This window comes from Lacerta agilis, chromosome 1, assembly GCF_009819535.1.
Source record: "Lacerta agilis isolate rLacAgi1 chromosome 1, rLacAgi1.pri, whole genome shotgun sequence".
NCBI lineage: Eukaryota > Metazoa > Chordata > Lepidosauria > Squamata > Lacertidae > Lacerta > Lacerta agilis.
In genome coordinates, this window is record NC_046312.1 from 131,542,010 (window position 1) to 131,560,540 (window position 18,531).

At 41.1% G+C, this 18,531-nt stretch overlaps 1 protein-coding gene across 1 annotated transcript in view; it reads left to right on the forward strand.

The window, feature by feature from the left end:
* The window catches only part of RB1 (RB transcriptional corepressor 1), a 48,769-nt gene extending 31,913 nt beyond the window's left edge, over positions 1-16,856 (forward strand). Inside the window, exons 18-27 of the mRNA XM_033171605.1 lie at positions 2,713-2,831; positions 5,098-5,237; positions 7,293-7,438; positions 7,985-8,089; positions 9,891-10,004; positions 10,604-10,770; positions 11,480-11,510; positions 13,005-13,144; positions 13,778-13,827; positions 15,737-16,856. Of these exons, the coding sequence (XP_033027496.1) occupies positions 2,713-2,831; positions 5,098-5,237; positions 7,293-7,438; positions 7,985-8,089; positions 9,891-10,004; positions 10,604-10,770; positions 11,480-11,510; positions 13,005-13,144; positions 13,778-13,827; positions 15,737-15,810 (1,086 nt within the window). The 3' untranslated portion in view covers positions 15,811-16,856. The remainder of the gene's footprint in view (positions 1-2,712; positions 2,832-5,097; positions 5,238-7,292; positions 7,439-7,984; positions 8,090-9,890; positions 10,005-10,603; positions 10,771-11,479; positions 11,511-13,004; positions 13,145-13,777; positions 13,828-15,736) is intronic.
* The last annotated feature ends 1,675 nt before the right edge of the window (positions 16,857-18,531 follow it).

Below are 18,531 nucleotides of genomic sequence, written 5' to 3' on the forward strand. Positions count from 1 at the left end.
TTCTGTACTGCTAAAGCTAGTAAAAGATAAGGCTACTTAAGGTCTACTGCTCAGCTCCTTCCAATAAGCCAGGATCACTCGCCTAGAGAACTTTAAAACAAGACTGGACATTTGTTAAAAGCCACACCAGAATTCACACCCTGTTTTATTGGGGCAGAATACCACGGATGACCAGATTATCACCAGACAATTGCTCTTTCTACCATGTATAGCTTACATCCCATAAAAGACAATCAGATACATCTTGGAAGGCTGTATGAGTGCTGAGCTAAGGGGGCCTCCAAAGGAATCCAACAAAGATTTTGCTTATTTGATCATTTATTCAAAATAAATGAGCCAGTGTGGTGTAGTGGTTAAGAGCGGTAGACTTATAATCTGGTGAACTGGATTCGCGTCTCCACTCCTCCACGTGCAGCTGCTGGGTGACCTTGGGCTAGTCACACTTCTCTGAAGTCTCTCAGCCCCACTCACCTCACAGAGTGTTTTTTTGTGGGAGAGGAAGGGAAAGGAGAATGTTAGCCACTTTGAGACTCCTTAGGGTAGTGATAGAGCGGGATATCAAATCCAAACTCTTTCTTCTTTCTTTCTTTGACTTATATCCTAAGATAAATTTATGAAGTATGTGCCTTAAGCTAAGTTCACGGAAAGACAGTTCAGCTTTCCTTCTATGGACTACCTTGATGGTGTAATCTTTTGTGCCTACTCAGAAGGAAATGCCACAGAGTTCTGTGTGCATATGATTGCAATCTTAAGACGCACTGACCTTTGAGTGAGCCCCGCCTTGACCATTTTTTATGGGTAGACAGACATTCATAGACTGATTGCGCTGTCCACTTGCGCTGTGTGAGAGACAAGGGCTTGCATTTCAGCATCAGAAAAATGCAAAATATAATGATCATTTATTCCTTTTTGTATTATCTTCCTGAACCTAATTGGGAAGACTATTCCTGATGTTCTCAGCTGACATCCCAAGGCTTTTATTTCAGTAGGAATTGTTTGATTTAGAGGACAGAATAATATTCAGTCTTGTTTTTTGTGGCCAAGCTACCTTGGGCCTTAGGAACTGAACATTTCTTTTAAAATTGTAAACAATTTGCCAATCTTACTTGCAAGCATAGGTAGTGGTAACTTAAAGTGCATTGTTAGGATTCTTTTTGTCTTTTGAAAAGAGTTCATGGGTTAGAAGAGTGAAGAAGAGGAGCATGCAAGTAAGATGTGGGTTTTCCTCCTCCTATGTGTGCCACTTACTAATCTGTAATTTCCTTATCTATTAACTCTGGCCATATTTACCTAACTGAGCTGAGGCTTACAGGTTGACTCAAGTGGAACTATGAATTGGACTACTTTGCAGTCAAATGTTGTCCTGTAACAGAAGGTTTAGCAAAAATATCCCATAAAATAAATCATGTTTAAAATAATGTGCAATTTGGCACCCTAAAGGGTCACTTAAAAGCTTTGAAAAGGAATTTAAGATAATGAAGTTTACACAAAAACCACAATCAAGTAATATTTTCTGTAGTTAGAAGTGCATAGAATGGGTGTACAAAGTTCTGTTTTATGGGTGTGATAGTGGACTCTGCATTATTCCTCTAAAAGGCTTTTCTACAAACTACCAAAGGTCTTGGGTTCAGTCCCTTTTGTCTCTAGGTAACTGAGAAAGGGTTTCTGTCTGCAACCCTTGGTGGAATTATTTACTTACTTAACTAAATACTTCACCTTTATTAGTTGGAAGTAAATCATATTTCAATGGAAGTTACTTCCAGGTAACATTAGAGGCTGCAGGGAGAGGCAGCACTTTCACTGTTGAACCTCTCTGACTGCGTTGCGCATTCAGAGTCACGAGCTCTGAGTCTCGCCACCGTGACGTGAGCCTGGCTTGTGATTTCCTTTCAGAAGTTGGAACAGTTCCTCCTTTAACAGGCAGTTAATGGTGCATTTTAAAATAGCTAAAACATTGAGCCCGGTTCTTTTCAAATACAACGTTCTTCCGTCTTTGTCACATACTGGCTACCTCCATTGAACCGCCAGTCCACCATTACAAAGAAATAAAGAATTGTTTGAAAATAGTTTTTAGTATTTACCTGTCTTGGTTCTTAACTGAAAGGTCGGAAGGGAGCAGCTTGAGAAAACTGGAATGCTTCCGGTAATTCTGTATTTCTGATGGGCATCCAGACCAGTTTAGAGAAATTGCTAAGTTCTATCATGTTCCAAGTTCATAAGTGTATTGTTCTAGCCAAAGGCCATGACAAACCTAGAGCAATAATGCAGAACATAACAGCCGTAATAAAAGCCAACATCCATGATGAGAAAGAGAAGGTACCCAAGACACAAACAAGATTAAATCTAGGTTGATTTCAGATCAACCCCCCCAAATCACCCAAACAACATACAGCTATTTTATCTAAAGCTCCCCCCCCCCGATTTATCTTGCAGCTCGTGCATAGACAGCTGCTCTGTGTATTACAAAGCTGCTATTGTCACTCAGACTCAACCGTTTATGTACCTGCTTGCTTATGCAAATAATGATTTCAGAAAGCCATATAAGGGCGAGGCTAACAGATAAGGAATGATTTCTTCCACCTGAGATAAAATCTAAATACATGCCTACTATTGTAGTAGGCTTTTTATTTTCTAGTTATTTTCTCCTATTTAAAAACTTAAAGAGAACTCCAGTAACTAATCAGATTCTTATGTCTCTGGCTTTTGTTTTAGGATTCACCATTATTTGAGCTTATAAAGCAGTCTAAGGAGCAAGGTGGGCAGCCAGACCAACCTGAAACTCCCAACTGTTTCACTCAGCCTCTTCAGCATAACCACACTGCTGCAGACCTGTAAGTAAAATTATGGGCAGATTCCTATGAGAATATAAAGGTACTCAGCTGGTCCATTGACTCTTTCCCTACTCTAACTGGAAGCAATTCATCTTACTCCTTTTAAGTTTACAGACGTAGGCAGTGATCACATATGAGATAGCATCTCTATAGGGTTCCCGTAGGGAACACCTTTTTCCAACTGAGCTGGCCAACCTGCCACTACTGTTCAGAGATGGAGACCGTCTGACCAAGGGGTTCCACACATTGCCAATCTTGAGATTGCATTACTGCAGCGGTAGGGCATGTTGAATTTTTCAACTTTCAAAGTTCAAAATTGAGGGGTGCTAAAAAGTTGTAACTTGACTTGGGAATTCAAAAGATATATTGGTTAAATTAATATAATTTAAAACAAAAACAAAAATTCCTTCCAGTAGCACCTTAGAGGCCAACTAAGTTTGTTCTTCTTTAGTTTTAGTTTTGCTCAGTAAGTAAAATGTGTGTAAAATTGCATAGAAATAATAAAAATGACTGCCAAGTGCTTGCAGTTACAGGTGAGATCTGGGGTACAGAGCTTTAATACAATTTTATGGAAAGAGAGAGAGTCCCTCACTTGTTCAGTTAGTGCCTCATTGGCCCAGGGAGTTGGTTCTCTGAGAGCCTCCATTGAGCAGTTTCTCCAGGACTTCCTCTGTCTTCAGGCAGGAATAGGGAAGCTCCTCCGGTTGCTTCAGTCCAGGGTGTCTGTCTAGCCTCAGTGTCCACCCACATGTCAAAGATTTCTTGGAGAAGCTACACTTATTTCTCCACTAAGAGTACACAGATCCCCTAAATGGCAATTACATGCAATACTCAACACTTTCACCATGGGTGTAGCCAGGATTGGGGGGGCAGGCATTATGGGGGGGGCAGCACCGAGTAATCTGTGACGCAATCTGTCAGCGAGTTATTTTTATTTATTTGCTTGACTTAGGGGGGCTGCCTCTCTGGCTATGTCCATGTATTTCACTAAACTTATTTGAGTCACTGTGTGGAACTGCTCTGCTTCTGTCCTTCAAGACACCTTTTCTGAGGGCTATGCCATTGGCACAAGGAGCCTCTGCATTCAGTGTGTTATCCATCCCTAAAGATCTATGTATAGTCCACTGTGACTCTAAGGATTTGCTTCAAGATAATAATGATGATGATGATGATGATGATATATTCCTGATTTCCACAGAGAACAGGAGTCAGTGCTGCCCTCCTGATGTCTCCATGCTCTCTCCCCTGAGCAGGCATGGGGCACCTTAGGTGTCTGTAGAACTCTGTGTGCGCACACAGGCACACAATCATTTCACATTTTCATCCTCGCTCTGGGGCTGCCTGGGAAGCTGTGGCGTGCCAGGCTCCTTATCTTGGGCCTCCTGTGGGGCTCACAGCACATTCTACAAAGCAGCCGTTGCAACTGCAGCCTTCATTACCAATACTGATATTCAGGACATTTCCAGGGCAGCTCTCTGGGGCTCCAGTGCCCACATTTATGAGACACTACAGAGTAGATCTACATGCATCAGTTGCGGTGGTCTTTGTTTTTCTGCCTCAGTGAGTGGTGTTTTGATTCCTACCCTATGTCCCTACAGGCCCTGGTACATTGCAGTGTCACATTTTGCTAGGAAAATGGAACACTTACCATGCACCTCACCAAATGGTACTTACCATGCAGGGGGGCCAACTTGAATAAATTTTGGGGGGACTCAGGGAAGCCCCACCCCACGTAACTGATCACAAGACATGGTGCATGCACACCATTTGAATGGTGATGCCCACCAACTTTGAGGGAGCCTATCCCCCTCAAATATTTTATGGGGGGGCTGAAGGGACCTTGGCCCCTAGGAGTTGGCTCCCAAGTTACCGTGAATGCAACATATCCAGCAGAATAAGTGATAACCACCAGCAGACCCTGCATACAAACTGCTCCAAACCTCATGCAGCAATCACTGAAGGATGGGGCATTCCTACCCTTAACAGAGTTACATTAGAGGTCTTGTTTTTTGACTAGTTTTTCCATGCTATACTCTGTATATGTATTATTTCCACACGTTATCTGTGATCTTGGAGGAGCTTCCATCTAGGCTTGGGGAGGAGCAGTGGAGGAAGTGATGAAGTTTAGCCACATGTTTCCTGCCTAGAGCAAGTGGGAGGATATAGTTAGCCCCCAGTAGGCTCACTCGCTTATTCTGCAAGAAACGTCCCATTTATGGTTAGCATCCAGTGTTCCATTCTTGTTGATTTTGTGTTGTTTCCATAGATACCTGTCCCCAACAAAATCTCCCAAGAAAAAGGTTTCTTCCGCTTCAGTATATCCTCCTCCAGATGGTCAGCACGCATTGGCAAACCATCCTCAAAAACCTTATAAATCTACTTCTCTCTCGTTGTTCTACAAAAAAGGTTGGTGTTGTGTGTGTGTGTGTGTGTGTGTGTGTGTGTGTGTGTGACACATTTTTATTTTCAGGCAGTGGGCAGAATCCACTGCGACAGGATTCCACCTTTCTCTCCCTCCCATGACTGCCACCTTTGCACCCCAAAAAGCTGCTCCAGAAGGTCTTCCTTCCATGAGCTTGTAAAGGGCTGCAAGGGGGAGAGCAAGAAAGCGGCAGGAGTGGAATTCTGTTCTGCTCACACATGGGCTGCCTCACTTGGATCTGCTGGATTCCATTACAGACATAATCAAGAGAAAGGGAAGGAATGCAGTCTGGAGCAGGGAGGGGAGGGAATGAGTTTCAGTCCAGAACATTTGAGGAGGAAGATTGGCAATTCATAATAATGGAGAAATAAATACTGTTGCTTGTTAAGAACTGCATGCAGTGTTCTACAGATCTTTTGGCTGCAGCAACTTGTGTTCCTCAAAGCTTCCTAGGAGTGAAAGGATGTGGTAGGTGGGTAACTCCTATCAGTAAGCAGAAATTCTTTTTGTTTATGCAGTGGGCACTCACGATGCAAGCATATATATTTGGAAATTGTAAAACACTTATCCTTATCTCTCTTTTACTGCAATTTAAAAATAGTCCCGATGGATATTTATCTTTTTTGTAGTGCAGTTAATTTTGAATCATCTTGTGGCTAGTGCAAACAGGACAAAACTCCTATAGCAGAATATTAATACATTAAAATAGATTTACAGGTTATCAAAGAAAGAAACTGAGCAAGAATCAAAGTTATTGTGTGTTAAAATACCTTTATTATTCAGATTCATACAATATCTTAGGCTTCACTTGTCACCATTAGTAGCATAACAAACAGCAACAAGGAAAGACTCGGCAAACTATTGGGCAGACTTTTTTATGTAAACAAAATCTAATGGAAAATATCCAAGACCTAATAACTGGATAACCATGTAATGGTTAGTATGGCAGACGTGAGACTGTCTCTGTTCCATTTCCTTCAAATCAGACACAGCTTAAGATCTCTTGAGCAAAAATGTTCTACACAGTATCTGTTAATCAGCATCTGAAACTTGCATAAGAGATTCTTCTTCACTGAACCTTATTAGCAAATTTCACAATTTATTAAAAATTGAGCAGCTTTCTTTTTCATTTAGAAAGAAATGGAATAAAGACTTTGTTCAAGATATAGACTGGATATCAATATTTAAACATATTCCAGCAAATTTAATCCATGCCTGTTAAAGGAAAACGTTAATGCAGTATACCAAAGGCATCTAAATTGCATAAATTCAGTATGGTTTATACTTCTGATATTTGCTAATTATGTCCGCTCTCGAACGTTTCGGCTCCCGAACGCCTAAAACCCAGGAGTAAGTGCTCTGGGTTTCGAACATTACTCGGAACACAAACGTCCAACACGGCTTCTGCTGTGCAAAAACATAGTTATCAGGCAATCAGAAGCCATGCCTCTGAAGTCGAACAGACTTCCGGAATGGATTACATTCGAGTTCCAAGATACCACTGGACTGGACTGTTATTTGGCAAATTATATAATACCACCTTCCCCCTGTATCTGAAAGAGATCCTACTACCGGTAGGTGATTTGAAAGGAGAAATAGAATTAAATGATTTATAGCTAGTTCTTACATTATTTTCAGGGGCAAAAACATATTGCCATATTTAAACCTGCAAATATCAAATATCCAACTGGCTGGTTAATAACTGGGAAACAACCATTTTAATTAACTCTATAACACACATGCATTTTAATACAGTAAATATTCTTAAACCCAAAGCCACATAATTTCTTTAAAACGAGTAGATGCATCAAAAGCAGATCTATTTTTCTGAGCCGTTCACTTCTGTACATACCACACTCTGCTCAAAAGTGCAAAATGCAACAATGCATTTGAGAAATGCTGCACTGTTGCCACTTAATAGGCTGATGGCTGGAACTTGGTACTATTTAAAATCAGAGTGCTTTGCTTTAAATTTCTGCAACACTAAATAATATGTGCCAAGCAGTGATTTGAAGATGATTCTCCTCTCTCCTCTCTAGTGCATTGGCTGGCTTATATGCGATTGAAAAACTTATGTTCGCGTCTTCTGTCTGAGCACCCTGAACTTGAACATTTGATCTGGACACTCTTTCATCACACACTGCAAAATGAATATGAACTTATGAAAGACCGGCACTTAGACCAGGTAATGAATGTGGCGGGTGTGAGCTGATTTCAGTCTTGTGTAGCCTATGTTTCTTTCTTTTTTTTAGCTTCTCCATGGTTCAGAAATGTGCTTAATTTGTGAAGTAAGTGTTTATTTTTGAGCAACCCAGTAGTGTTTCTCAATCTTCTCCACAGAGGACCTCCCACTTGCTTGTTCTTCCTCTTGCTTCAGACATAGTGAACTAATAGTGAACTAATTTTATATATAGATTCCCCACCTCTATAAATAAGAGGAGCCCCCCCCTTTTTTTTACAAGTGGAGTATTCAAGTGCTTGCTGGTTTTTGTGTTTGTGTTATAATTTTGTTTGTGTATTTATTATTTGTATAGCTGCTTTTAATAGAAAATCAACATAGGAATCTGAAATGAAATTAATTAAACTTTTAGGTAATTCTAAATAGTGTGTAGTTTCATTTGTTGAGTGGTTGCTTAGAGTTCATCTTTTATAACCTCTGTGAAGGAGCAAAATGGAAGTGAGGGGCTTCATTGATGTCCAGTTCTGATAGGCACTCTCTGTTTTTCCATAGATAATGATGTGCTCCATGTATGGCATCTGCAAGGTGAAGAACATTGATCTCAGGTTTAAAACTATTGTGACAGCATATAAAGAACTCACTAATGCAAATCAAGAGGTATGGGGAATATTTCAGAATCAGTTTTCTATATAGCTATTTTAATTATAGCTGCTAGTTGGGTTTAACATTTCTTTGAAACATTATGGCATTGTGAAAATGTGTTGCCATCCCATTTTGTCCCAGCAGAGATAGACATTTAAAACAAAAGAGAAAAAGACTTTTTCTCTGTTGTCGAAAACATTTGAATATCATGATAAGAAAATGGTAGCATTAAGAAAGATAAGGACACTCTGGATGCTTAAAAAAACATATCTTCATTTTATATTGCTTTTAACTCTCCATCATGTTTGGGAGGTGCTGGCTGCAAAAGTAAAACTGGATTCTGTAGTGCTGGAAAGGAACACACTGCTTACTTAAAGAGACAGATATAAGTTTTCAAGACAGAGACTGTTAATGGGGAGAATAACAGAACCCAATATAGCAAAGACACTGTTGAACACCCCACTGATTATTGATATCATGCGGCAATTATTAGATGAGCGACTGAAAGAGCTCAGAGCTGAGATGCACAGAATGGTGAAAGAAAGTAGATCAGAAAAAGAGCAGACCAAAGAATACACAGGGCCTTTGGGGAAATAATACTGACCAGGATCTGCCTGAATATGAGAGTGGAATGGTGTCTAGAGGAGTGAAACAGGTAAATGATGGAGTTGTGGTGCTGAAGGAAAGGAATGGAACCATTGATAGAGACATTAAACATCTTGAGGTGGCAGAGATAGAAGTGAGAGGGAAAGGATCCTGTGTACAAGTGGAAGTGAATTCAGAGGAAGCTTCTGGTGATTCTAATGGGAAAAGAATGGAAGAAACGGAAATGGAAGGAACATTTCTTTCTAAAATAGGATGGGAAATCAAGGCCAGCAGGAAAGGTGGTTGGAAGACAGGGAACAAATTAAAGGTGTCATGCTGGATTGGAGGAAGACTATTCTTGACATTTAGCGATAACAACAATTGAAGAGCCCCTTTTGGATTTTTTGTGTGGAAAGGAAAATGAATGAACCTGAAGTGTCTGGGATTGAAAGATTGGGGAGGAATTGTGGGACATTGCCCTAGAAGACAGTTGGATAGCACCCTGGAGTGAACACTTTGAATATTCTGAATAATCTTTATACTGTATACACAATTGACAGATGAAGAATCAGAAGTCCTCTTTTATTTCTTCCTCTTTTTCTTTTTTATTCTATCTCCTATTTTCATTCTTTTCCCCACTCCTCTTCTTCTGTTCACTTTATTCTTGCTTATGTCTTTTCGATGTTCTCAGTTCTGGGTTAATACACACAGGAAGGTGATGGTTGACAAAGGACTCTGTGTGAAAGGCGGGGAAGGGAAGACCTCCTTGGGGGGTGGGGCTGGGAGGAGAAAGGGAAGCTCCCAGGTGAGAGCTGGGAGAGTCCACCCCCTTTTGTTTAAAACAAGGGTTAAGATCTACCTTTGAGAGAGGGCTTTGTAAAAAATAAATCTATTTTCTCTTTCTCATTTTGTTTCCTTTTCCTTTTGTCTCCTTTCCATTTTTTATTTAGATTAGTTTGTATTTATTTATTGTATTGTATGTGGGAAAGTATCAATAGAAAGGGGGGAGAAAGAAAATGATAGCATACGCTGAACAGTGTGGATGCATTAGTTACTTAAAGGATGAGTTAGATCCAGGAATGCCCTATCTAAAGGCAATTTTAAAGCTAATTCAACCTCAGGATGGACACCACAGAGGGACACCCTTCTATTAGGACTGTGCTATGGAGTAGAATAGAAGAAAACCCAAATACTAAAGAGAGCTTATATATAACTTTCTAATCCTGTCCAGACTTTCAAGTGTGTTTTGGTTGGGGAAGGAAGATATGATTCCATTATAGTCTTCTACAACTCAATATTCATGCAGAAGCTGAAAACTAACATTTTGCAATATGCTTCCAATAAGGTAAGTAGTTGTGCTCCTGTCCTGAGTCTAGTGTAAATTAAAAGAAATGAGCAAAAATTAATTGGATGGATTACAGAATGCCTATCCTGATATGAAACTACATTAGCTCTTCATCTCATGCCTTTCTCCAAGTCCGTTCTGAGGGTGATGACCAGGGAGGGGGCCTTTTCAGCTGGGGATCCTCATTGCGGGGGTGTGTGTGTGTGTGTGCTCTCTGCAGGTTGGTCTGCCTGGCACCTTTGCTGACATCTCTTTGGTGCCAGATAAAAACGTCAGGCTTTGGATGGGACTGTGATGCTAATTTTTCACTACTGATGCTCTGTCAAAGCTTTCTGCTGCTGTTAGGTAGATTATTTTGTGCATTTTTAAACCAACAACATGAGTTTTTATGTGAATGTATCTATATTATAAACTGACACACTTAAGACCATATTCATGGAAGACAATCTTACTTGGCTACGAGTGATCACCAAACAATAAGGTTACCCTTATGTTTTAAAATATGCTGCAAGTAGCTTGGAGTCCTTTTTTGTGTAACTAGGAACTAGCCTATTTAATTGATTGTGATGTTGTTAATAACCATGTTTTCATGTTAACAGCCTCCAGCATTATCGTCCCTGCCACACCTTCCTCACAGCCCTTACAAGTTTTCTCATTCCCCTTTGCGTGTCCCTGCGGGAAACAACATTTATATCTCACCTTTGAAGAGTCCCTACAAATTCTCTGAGGGGCTGTTGTCACCCACTAAAATGACACCCAGGTCAAAGTAGGTAACCTGTTTCTTTAAGCAAATAACTGAATCAAACACAAGCTAGATAGAATGTTTCTGAGCTGAAAGGATCAGACTCTTGCTATACTGTCATTATGTGAATGCTTAGGGGGCTCTGTCATCTCGTCCCCCTTCCCCATATCTGCTACAGATAGGGGGGTCTTATGATATGATATGATATGATATGATGCTACTAGTAACTAGTAAACTTACAAGCAATACTTGCTTTTGCTATGTCATATTCCTTACTGATTTATGTGAAAACTTTTTCAAGATAATGTGGAAGTATTATTGATAACCTTAAAAAGTATTAAGGAGCCCTGCTTCTCAAAGCCCAAGTCTGGCTTCAGGAAAGAGGCGTAAGCGCTCAGGCAGGGTCCTAGAGTCCTTGTGCCTCCTTCCCAAAGGCAGGCAAGCGCTTGCCCAGTTTTAGGGAGGAAGTGGGAGGGCTCTAGGACCCTTCCACAGCCCTTGCGCCTCCTGCCCAAAGCTGGGTAAGCCCACAATCATAGCTTTAGGCAGGTGGAGAAGATGAAAATAAATAAATGGAAAGTGGGTTTCCTTCAATTTCCATTTATTCATTTATTTCCCACCCATCCACACAAAGAAGTAAAACAAGCAGAAGATGCAAGTTACCTGTATTCTTTGGGCATCAGTTTAATAGAAAAATGAAAGTTATATATTTATCCCATTCTTGTTTTTGCAGAATATTGGTCTCAATAGGAGAATCCTTTGGGGTGAGTTTTGTGTTTGAAATGATAATTGCTTTAAAATGGATTTAGAGTATTATGGTCAAGATGCACATTACAGAGTTACAACATGTTCCTTACATCTTTTTAAATAAAGAACATCTGTTAGACACACTGGAAGGAGTATGTAATCAGTTTAGTGGTTGGCTCTTCCCCTCACAATTTGCACCCATCAAGCTACATGTCTTCCTTCAGGGGAAAAGATACAAGAATCTGTTTTTCTTCCCCTATAGTGAGGTGAGACAGGAGCAGCCTGAGATGGGCAATTTTGAGAGGAAATTTACCAACAGGGAAAGGGATAAACACTCCCCCCCCCCCGGTCATCTTCCTGCCCTTCTGATTTCAGCTCCATCATTAATAGCGAACTAAAGTGGTTGAATTCCAGTTGGTTTGGAAGTGAGCAGAGCCACACAAAAATGAGATACAGTCGTACTTTGGTTTTTGAACAGAATGCATTCTGGAAGTCCATTCGACTTCCGAAATGTTCGACAACCAAAACACTCACTTCCGGGTTTTGATCATTTGGGAGCCAAAACATAGGAGTACCAAGGCGTTTGACTGTAGTGGTTTCTACATACTGAGTGGACCACCTGGGTTGGAACCCTCTTTCATCCTGAGGTCTGGCTTCCCTCATGGGCAGCCTTCCAAGGGCCACATGCCAGGGGTGAGTGGGGCTAGAGGCAAATGGACAGGGCTCTTACTTTTGCCCCACTGGCTGCATTCCAACCATGCAAAGGTGAGATCACAGGAATCTGCCTTCCAGCCAGTCAGACTACTGGCCCCTCTATCCCAGTGAGTGGTTGCAGGTTTCCAGGGTCTCAGGCAGGGATCTGCCACCTCACTTCCTACCTGAGCCTTTTAGCATAGTGAAGGGTAGCAAGGAAGAGTGGCCTTCCTGCCCCCTGTGCTAAGCTTGAGCAAGGACTACAATGCTCCTGCTCCATGCTGGGGGGGGACGGAACGACGACGACCCTGAACAAGTTCACGGTGAGCAAACTTCCATTCTCTCCTTGGGCTCAGGTTTTTTTTTGTTTCCTCCCTCCATTAACACACAGCAGCTTACAGTACAGTATCCTGGAAGGAGTGCTGGTTAGAGTTTGGAGAGTAAGTGCTATATTAAAAAATAAAAACAAATAAACACCAGCTCCCTATCCTAATCTATGTGAGGCTGTTTCGGGAATAAGGAAAGGAAAAAAGATGTACCGGTATTTTCCCTACTGAGACTTTGATGAGTTAATCCAGTCTTGTGCTTGGTAGAGGTCCATTCTTGTGATGTTCAACTGGAAGAAGGGAAGGAGAAGCGATCTACCCGTTTCTCCTTTGCCCTCAGAAAGGTGGAAAGACCTCTGGAGCACCATGGGAGGTTGTGATGGATCTGTTCCTTCCACAAGCAGAAGGGCAACTCTGGATCAAACCCATAGTGCTGTATTTCTAAGATAAATTGACGGATTTCAACTTTTGTGTGGTTCTCTGGCATTCTAGACTTCTGAAAAGTTTCAGAAGATAAACCAGATGGTGTGCAACAGAGATAATAATCTAAAACGCCATGCTGAAGTGAGCACAGCGCCCAAACCTCTGAAGAGGCTGCACTTTGATATCGGACAAGATGAAGCAGATGGAAGGTGAGCTTGTTTTTAAAGTGGTTGGATTCGATTGTCTTTATTGATATAAAATACTTTCTAGAAGGAGAATGGAACATTTGGTTAAGTGTATGTATGTGTAATTATGGCAATTAACATGTTTTATTTTTATATAAAGTGATAAGGCGGTTTCTGATTTTTCCAAAGCAGCTGCTTGGCTGTATTTTATATTGAAATATGGCTTGTTTCTTCTACAGTACAAATGATGACACTGGAAATTTTGGTGAAGCCTCTATGTGTTTCTATGGTTATATAACTGGTTTCATACAGTAAATGAAATTATGCAAATGCCTAAAGTGCAGTGTAGACTGTGTATTTCTCTCTGTGTGTACACACATTAAACTTGAATGAGAAACTCTGTCTGGTTTAAATGTTTAAATGATGTTCTGATCTGCCAAAGGAGATTCCTTCACTCCCTTGGAAATTCCACACAGAGATTAGGTGCAATGTACACTGAAAGTCATTCGGTGCCATTTGCCAAACATGTATCCATGTTCTCATCTGGTTTGCAGTGGGAAGGAAAGCACATATGCATTTGCTGCCCTGGGGCACTAGTCAGCCAACCATGCTTTCTGGATCAGAAATCTGTGTAACTGGGTTTTTCTCTCTCTACAGGGAACACCTCTCTGGAGATTCCAAGTTCCAACAAAAGCTTGCAGAAATGAGTAAGTTCTTGTCCCCAGGAAAAGATACTGTAGTTCTCAATATAATAGAGAGTGACATTCTCAGGAAAGGAGGAAGAGGGGAGCAATCCCTTACAAAGGACCCATTCTTTGAGGCATGAGCAGTTGTCCTCCCAGGCCAAAGCTATTCCTCTGGGGGAGTGGAGGTATCTTGGTCGTGGTTGAATCAGTCATTAGTAACAAGAAAGCCGCATGTGATGGGGATACAAGACTGGTGCGAAGGTTGTGGATGCTGCCTGTTGTCTAGTGCTGGAGAGGAGTCAGTGGTCATAGTGCACATAGGCAACAATGACAAAGGGAAATGTTGCTGTGAGGTCCTAGAAGTGAACTTTAGCTAGGTAGGATGTTGAGTCAGGGCTCTCAAGGTAACTGCCTCTGAGGTGCCCAGGGACAGCTTGAGAGCAGATTGGTCTCCATGTGTGAATGAGACTGCATTGCGAGGAGGAGGCTTGGACTTATTTGGCACTGGGGAATATTTTGGGACAAGCCAAGCCTGTACAAGAGAGGCAAGCTGCCCTTGAACCAGCATGGAACCAGACTATTGACACTTAAAATATAAAGGTGGCAAAACAGTTTTAAAACAGATTGTAGGGGGGAAGTTGATAGGAACCGAGGAGGGTCCAGTTCAGAATAAATCTTTCCCCCGCGATGAAGGTGAAATTTTGTTCAAATGTATTTGGCACTTGGTTTTAGTCTGTGGTGCTTTGACCTCTTTGAACTGCTGTCATGCACTTTCCAATGCCTAGATTCTGTCCCTCTGTGTATAAATGTTTATATGCCAATGCTAGATGCTTCTGAGTCTGTAAGTGTGAGCTTGCGTGTTTGGTCTTAGAGGAGAGCATTGATATAAGGGGCATATGGAGAACATGGTAGACTGGAGAAAACCAGTGGGATGCAGTTAGCTCTCCATAGTAAAGGCAGGGAAGGAAGCACTGGAGGGGGCATCACTCTTTATGTCAAAGAGGGCACAGAGTCCAGCAAGCTGGAAATCCCCAAGGGGGAAGATTTCTCCATAGGAATGCTGCACATGATGATACTGCATCCCAAAGCTAATTTAGTGCTGGGGGGATGTGCCATCAGCCCCCTGACCAAATTGCTCAGGGTGATATTGAGAAAGGCTGTATGTAGTAGTAGCTGATTTCCATACCCTCATGTAGACAAGGTATATGTGTGCTCCAGTCAAGATGAAGAGGTAGAATTTTTGATGCACTGAATGACTCTGCTGTAGTAGTTCATGGAACTGACCAGAGGACTTAATCTTAAGTGGCACTCAAGGACGCCTTTTCCCCTGAAAGGGAATCAAGGCAGCTTACAGATAAAATAGAAATAGCTTAAAACATTGGGGGGGGGTTGTCATTAAAAACATTTAAACATTAATAGAATTAAAAGGTGTGTATGTATATAAGTTCTATTAAAACACAGAGATCATTACAATAAAAGCAGCACAGTACCAGCCTTTTCCTTAGAAACAGTCAGTTCCCAAAAGCCTGTTGGAACAGTAGATTCTTCACCTGCTGCCAGAAGGAAGCCAGTTTAGCCTGTATAGGGAGGGAGATCCAAAGTCTGGGAGCAGTTTAAAGCAAAACATTCAAAGTCTGGGTTTCTTGATTTCGACTCTGTGAGTCTCCGGTGCTGGCATTCTAGGACTCAGGTGGGTTTCGTGCCCCCTTGTGCTCTCAAGTCAGGTCCTTTTAATAACTGATGCAGTCCCAAGTTTTTCTGCACCAACTTTTCATTATTCCTCTTGATACTGTTTTTATTCATTCAGTTCACATGTCCATTGTAATGAGCACCGTATTTGTAGAACAAAGGCCAGATTAGCTGCTTATTTTCCTTCCGCTTATTTTTCCCATTTAATGCCCAAAATAAAACTGTTATGCTTGCTTTTTAGCATCTACGCGAACCAGAATACAAAACCAGAAACTGAATGATGGAGCTGATACTTCAACCACTGATCAAAAGTGAACTTCCACATTATGTGAATTGTGTGTTTTGCTGTATCTTTATTGTCTACATTATCTTGTCATTTGCTAATTTGAAATAGTTGGGCTTTATAGCCATTGTTTTATAGCAGTATGCAATATTAGCTACTTAATTGCCATATATATGGGTTTTTTAAGTAAAAATTTCTTTGCTTCCAAATGCAGCATTGGTGGTTTAATACTCTTTCGCTTTATTTATACAAATTCCTTAGAGCAAAGGCACCTGAGATTTAAGTAGACAGTCAAAATGCACTTGTGTTTTATGAAATGCTATTTCAGTTTTAGACTTGCATGCACTATTTACCTATTTATGCATTAGAAACAAACAAGCGAACAAAAAAGCAGTTCGTACATAATTTAATTACACATGCAAGGACTAAGACCTACAATGATGTGTATAACTTGAACATGAGGTGTAGAAGCTGATTGTACTTGAGTAGGACTGGATCCAGCTCACTGTGCAGCCTTACTACTGAAACAAAGATGCTGTACCTCATTAATATTCCCACCTTCATTCCTTTTGTCCTCAAGCACTTACTTGCTTTTTGTAATCTGGTAGGCTTCTTGAATTTTACTGAAACATACTGATAGGCATATTCACCATTTTCTTTTCTACAGTACAAAATACTAAATGTGCTCTTTTCCATCCATATAACAAAAAAAAGATGTTAAAAGCTTTCATGCAAATAGGTGGTTGGATTTTAAAGCTTAAATAGGCTATGAAAATGAAACCCTGGGGTTTTATTAGCAATAAGTTTAAGATTCTGGCTACTAAAGTTTAGCTATCCTATTATAATTATTGAAGCAAAGGTGACTACTGTCCATTGGAAGTATTATTCTTTATACAGATAAATATTACTGCTTCAAGGATTAATTTCACTTTTTCATGTAAACAGGGATAGTCTTCATGTAAGCAGCAGTATATAGTTTTCCTTGTAGTTATGACCTTGAGTTCTCATAACCCTGCGCATTTGATTTTGGTCCTAGGATGGCTTAGAGGTGAACTATAAAAATGGATTTTTTTACTCATCTTTGTCTCCAAGTATGGATTATTTTCATGCTGCATGATTTATGGGCTTAGAGAAAAAAAACTACATTCTTGAAATTTTTATTTCAGTACAGTACAATAAACATTTACAAACATTGGTAGTATAATGTTAATAGTGACTTCAATGCTGTCAGATTGCTAGCAAAATACTAGTGTGTAACTATTTTTAGGGCTTTTTCACCTTTAGTTTATAGTTTCATATTCACCTGCCATCCTGGTCCCTTTCTCCCTCCCTCTGCCCTCGTGCCCTTTTGTTGTTGTTACATTTTCTCTTCAGTTGTTTGGCATCAGTGTTCCGGCTCACATGTTCAGATAAGGGTTAGGGTAAGAGTGTCAGTGCTCTGAGTTCCGGATGCAAATAGGCTGGAGAGGTTTTCAGCTGCCTCTTATGCCTCCTCCTAGCTGTGGCCTTTGCTTGGTGAAACTCCAAAGATGCCATTCACATCCCTTGAATGTTTCTCTTTTCATGCAGTTTGCAGAGCAGAATTTGTTCCCTGTGTGGTCTTGGATCCAGCTTTCCACACTTCCCAATGGAGTGGTTGTTAAAGGTGACATACAGTACTACCTAGTGAGGTGCCAAATCCATGTATAGCTTTCCAGTCACAAGGTATTTCATGAGTGTTACTGTGCAAGGATGTGTGCGAGAGAGCAGGTGTCTTCCTCCTTTTCTCATGCTCTGCCAAGCTGTCACCAGCACTGGAAATGAGGGTGGAGGAGCACTCAGCTGGTGGACATGTTCAAGGACAGCAAATGCACTAGCTCCTTTGGGTCACTTTGCTATGCTTGCTGGCCAGCCAGCAGGTCCCTTTTCGGCCCTAGAGACATTGGATCTCCAAGGCTGGTCCGGTCAGGGCAGTTGTGGCAGAAGCAGGAACAAGGGATCAAACAATAGATCTCTCTACAGCCTCAAACAGGGAGAACTGATGCATTCTGTGGCCATGTGATGTGTTTCCAAGGATCACAGCCACAGTATCACACAAAAACACCTTAATTTGGTTTGATGGCACACAAGGATGCTGATTTTCAGCAATAATGATTAAATAAGCAACTTTTATAGCATTATCTTACATAGGGTTTACTTGGCAGTAACACATGTGTCATGCTGTCACTGGGTTGGGTGGAGGTGTCCTGGTGAGGAAGAAGGTAGAGGGTTATAAAGACCAGGACTAGCTGCCTGAGAAAGTTTCTATCCAAAAGCGATTTTGATTTTAAACTCAGTGTAAGGCAGTCTCTAAGGGAGTATCTGTATTTAGTTTGTGGGGCATCAGAGTTTTTAGTTTTTCAATTTCGTTGTTCTGTATGGTACAATGACAATAAAGATGATCGTATCGAAGGCAGGAGCGATAAGCTCTTCAAGAAGTGGGTGCTCCCCCCGTTGCCTGCTCTTGGCCTCCCCTTTTGCTCCTTCTACAGTCAGCAGTACTTTCTACAGCAGAACTTGAGCTCGGCGAGTCGGGGGGGGGGGGACTCACTGTGAAGAGCTTATCGCTGCTGCCTTCCTCACCAGGACAACTCCACCCAACTCAGTGACAGCATGACGCCCTTACAAATCTACTTTTCAGGTAAATACCAGTCATACTTTCTACCAATGGAAAGTTTAAAAGCTCTTATAATTTACCTTGTAGAATAGAAACACCAATTTCACTTTGGTGACGA